This window comes from Camelina sativa, chromosome 8 (genome assembly GCF_000633955.1).
Source record: "Camelina sativa cultivar DH55 chromosome 8, Cs, whole genome shotgun sequence".
Classification (NCBI taxonomy): Eukaryota; Viridiplantae; Streptophyta; class Magnoliopsida; order Brassicales; family Brassicaceae; genus Camelina; species Camelina sativa.
Genome location: NC_025692.1, coordinates 17,594,629 through 17,598,818, shown reverse-complemented (window position 1 = coordinate 17,598,818; position 4,190 = coordinate 17,594,629). Strand labels below are relative to the sequence as shown.

The 4,190-nt window shown below is 38.8% G+C and overlaps 1 protein-coding gene across 1 annotated transcript; it reads left to right on the top strand.

Annotated features, from left to right (window-relative positions):
* LOC104709645 lies at nt 1,188-3,984 on the top strand. The gene is made up of 5 exons (XM_010426220.1): nt 1,188-1,347; nt 1,643-2,156; nt 2,255-2,661; nt 2,891-2,944; nt 3,017-3,984. Exons 1-5 carry the CDS (start codon nt 1,188-1,190, stop codon nt 3,982-3,984), a joined length of 2,103 nt encoding a protein of 700 aa, XP_010424522.1.

Below are 4,190 nucleotides of genomic sequence, written 5' to 3'. Positions count from 1 at the left end.
CCAAGACATTACCAACTATTTCTTTGTTTCTAATAAGGAAAACAAAGGAACAAAATAATGAAAATTTTATTTATTTTCATAAAAGACATATATCAAGAAGATAGTTAAAAAACAAAAGTTGATTTTGTAAAATCAAAGATTGATCTATTAAAATCAAAGAAATAGTTGGTAATGCCTTGGATATATTTCAAATGACATAATCTTATAAATAAGTAAAAAAGAAAAAAATATTTAAAACCCCCATCTTTGAATATACAAAACAAAAAAATGATTTTTAAAACGGAAAGGTAAAAAAGTGATTTTTGTTATAGTTTTATAAAAAAATCTACTACACGTCAAATTTTTGGTGGTATAGTTTTGTTATATTATTTTTGGTATATTTTCTGTATTAACAAAATTAGTTACTAGATATACTACAAATTTTGTTTGTCATAAATTTTTTATTTTTTTTGGTACATAACTTTTTTATATTTTTTTTCATATAACTTTTTGTTGTTATATTTTGTTTTTGTAAATTATACAAATAATTTAATTTGTTATTTATTTATAATAAATATAAAAAAAATATTTTTAGGAAAAAAAAACGCTGGTATAGTAACATATTATCAAAGAACCATAATCGTTTAATTATATTTTGTTTTTGTAAATTATAAAAATTATTATGGACTTCGCTTAAGGACACCAGCATTTCCTTCAATCTCTCCTCTCGTCCGTGGATTGTCTGTGGGGACTTCAACGAGATTTTACATCCCTGGGAGTCTTCAAACCCTAACGTCTACCATTCAACCTCAGCCATGAGAAAGTTCAGAGATTGCTTGTCAGATACAGGGCTTTATGATCTTCCTTTTCAAGGGCCAAAGTTCACTTGGTCAAATCATCAGTCTTCTAACCCATTTGCCACAAAGATTGATCGAGCTTTGGTAAATGGTCAGTGGTTCCTCGATTTTCCTTCAAGTCACTGTTCTGTTGAGTCGCCTCAGTTCTCGGATCACACACCTTACCATATAAGGATAACGTCACCTTCTCCATCTTTTGGTTCTCGGCCGTTTAAATTCTTTAATCTTCTAACAAAGATGCCAAACTATGTGGACTTAGTATCTGAAGCTTGGAGATCTTTTGGAGAACCAGTCTCAAGTCTCTCGGATTTTTGCCAACTAAAACAGCTGAAAAGGCCAATAAAAACCTAGATGAAGGACATATACAGTGATATTGAAAAGAGGGTGGCTGAAGATGAGCAAGCTCTTTCTATCCTCCAAGTTCTGGCTTTAAACGACCCATCTTCTCTTAATGTGAGAGAGGAATCGATTGCTAGAAGCTCTTGGCTCTCTTTACGCGTGGCTGAAGAATGTTTTTTTCCGGCAAAGATCAAGAATTCGATGGATGGAAGTGGGAGACTCTAACACTCGATACTTCCACACTATGATGAGGTTTAGGAATGCATCAAATGCCATCAAGTACGTCCTAAGACCAGATGGGTCAAGGTCGGATTCTCTGGAGGAAGTCCACCTCTTAGCTGAGAGGTATTTCTCCTCAATCCTGTGTAAACCACGAGGAGATTATTGCCCTTTCCTAAAAGAATTTTTGGGACGGCTCATTCCTTCCCAGTTAAATACTTCCCAAGTATCTCTGCTATGTATTGTAGTTTCGCCAGGTGAGATTCGAGAAGCTTTGTTGCGTTTGCCTTTGAGTAAAACCCCGGGGCCAGATGGTTACCCGGTTGAATTTTACAGGTCTTACTGGCAGGTACTGGGGACCGAATTTATTAAAGCGGTGCAAGATTTCTTTGCAAGCTTTTTCTTACCGTCTTGTGTTAATGCCACTTCTCTGATTCTAATCCCAAAGCGAAGGGGAGCTGATGTTCTGAAGGATTTCAGACCAATTTCTTGTATGAATACAAGCTACAAAGTGATCTCTCGGATTCTCTCGAACAGACTAAAGAAGATCCTCCCAACTGTTATTCTCCCAAATCAGACGACGTTTGTAAAGGGTAGACTTTTGATTGAGAATGTATTGTTAGCTTCAGAGGTACTTCAGAAGTATCATCTGGAATTGGTCTCGCCTAGGATCACTCTAAAAGTGGATATTTCCAAGGCGTTTGATTCCGTTTGGTGGGATTTTGTTCTAAATGCATTGGCTTCTTATGGCGTTCCTGTGATGTTTGTTGATTGGATTAAAACTTGCATATGCTCTCCGAGATTTTCCATTAGCATTAACAGAGTCACATCGGGCTACTTTAAAGGAAAACTGGTCTTAGGCAGGGGGATCCTTTATCACCAATCTTTTTTGTGATGCTAATGAATGTCCTCTCATTAATGCTGAACAAAGCGGCTCAAGACAAAAATTTTGGTTATCACCTGGGGTGTGAAGTTTTAGAGCTTACTCATTTGTGTTTCGCTAATGATTTACTCATTTTCCTGGATGGAACGGAAGCTTCTCTGGCTGGAGTCTTCACGGTTATATCTCAGTTTGAAAAGTTCTTTGGACTCTCGGTTAATATCTCAAAAACCTCCATGTTCTCTTCGGGTTTAAGTGAAGATGACTTAAATCATATGCAATCAAAATTTCCTCTCCCCCGTGCATCATTGCCTGTCTGCTACCTTGGACTTCCCCGTGCATCATTGCCTGTCCGCTACCTTGGACTTCCCCCGTGCATCATTCACGGTTACCATAAAGGATTGTGACCCATTACTCTCAAAGACCCGGGAGAAGATGAATTCTTGGCTGCATAGACATTTAAGTATAGCGGGTAGGTTTCAGCTACTATCCACTGTTATCTCAGGAATAATTGGATTCTGGACTAGTGCTTTTTTCTTCCCAAAGAAGGTCATTAAGAGATTAAATAGTCTATCCAGTTCTTTTCTATAGCATGGTTGTCTTGATAAACCCTCAGGAGCTAAAGTCGCTTGGGCTGATCTGTGTTATCCTAAAAGGGAAGGTGGCCTTGGTTTGAGATCTTGGTCCACTTGGAACGAGACATGTGCTTTGAAGCTCATATAGATGCTATACTTTCGGGCAGGCTCTATATGGGTAGCCTGGATCCGGTCCAAGTATCTTTCCACAACTACTTTCTGGGCACTTAATGAAAATTCCTCTTCAGTCTCATGGATGTTCAGGAAGTTGTTAAAGTTGAGGCACAAAGCTATAAATTTTCTCAGGATAAAGGTGGGTACATGGGAGGATACTTTCTTCTGGTGGGATCCTTGGACACCTTTTGGATCACTTATTCACTTTCTTGGGGCCGACGCTCCCCGTCGTCTTGGCATCCCGATTTTTTCCTTGGTTTCGGATTACAAATCAGGGGCGAACTGGATACTTCTTTCTGCAAGATCAGATTCGTTTCTGGAAGTCCTTACTTTCATCACTTCTCTCCTCCACTCCACACATAGCGACATTCCCGTTTGGATTATTAACACCAAGGAATTTGAGTATTACAGCTCTAAGGATATGTGGAACTCTCTTCGCCTATCAAGACCGCATGTTCCCTGGTTCTCCCTTGTTTGGCATAAAGCTGCTGTGCCTAAACACTCATTAGCTGTCTGGTTGTTTCTTCAGAATAGAAACCCCACCTTGGACCAGATGATTCAATGGGGATTGGATGTCGAACCTATATCTTTGCTTTGTAGTCTGCACAATGAGTCTAGAGACCACTTGTTCTTTGAGTGCTCCTACTCCTATGAAGTCTGGTCATCTTTGGTCGGTATAATGGGTCTCCCATCTCCACCTTCGGTTTGGGATCAGATCATCCAATGGCTCCCGTCAATTTCAAACACTACAGTCACTTCCCTTGCTCTTCTACAAGGGTGGCATGCTACCATCTACGAAATTTGGAATGAGCGCAACCGTCGTTTCCATGATGGTACAACTCTTCCCCAATCTAGCATTCTGAGAATAATACGCAGGGCTGTAAGAAACAAATCCTCTGCACTTAAACTCCAAGCAACAGAGCATGGTGAGCTCCTCGAGCAGTTCTGGTCTACCTATTGAGTGGCATCCGTATTCTTTTTCCTCGGATACAAGGGTGGCTATCTTGGCAAAATGTTTTAGTGTCTTTGTACTCTTTCCCTTCCTCCTTTATTTTCTTCTGTTTTCGGCTGGTATGTGGTTCTTGTGTGATTCCTTGTAACTTTTAATTATATATATATATATATATATATAAGAAGGCCTTTTAACAAAAAAAAAAAAAAAAAAAA

Excerpts from the sequence above, each read along its gene's own strand:
- LOC104709645 (XM_010426220.1), top strand. The coding sequence starts at position 1,188 with ATGAAGGACATATACAGTGATATTGAAAAGAGGGTGGCTGAAGATGAG. Across the intron at positions 1,348-1,642 it reads TTTACGCGTGGCTGAAGAAT|TTTCGCCAGGTGAGATTCGA; the intron begins GTTTTTTTCCGG and ends TATGTATTGTAG. Across the intron at positions 2,662-2,890 it reads TCCCCCGTGCATCATTCACG|GAGCTAAAGTCGCTTGGGCT; the intron begins GTTACCATAAAG and ends ATAAACCCTCAG.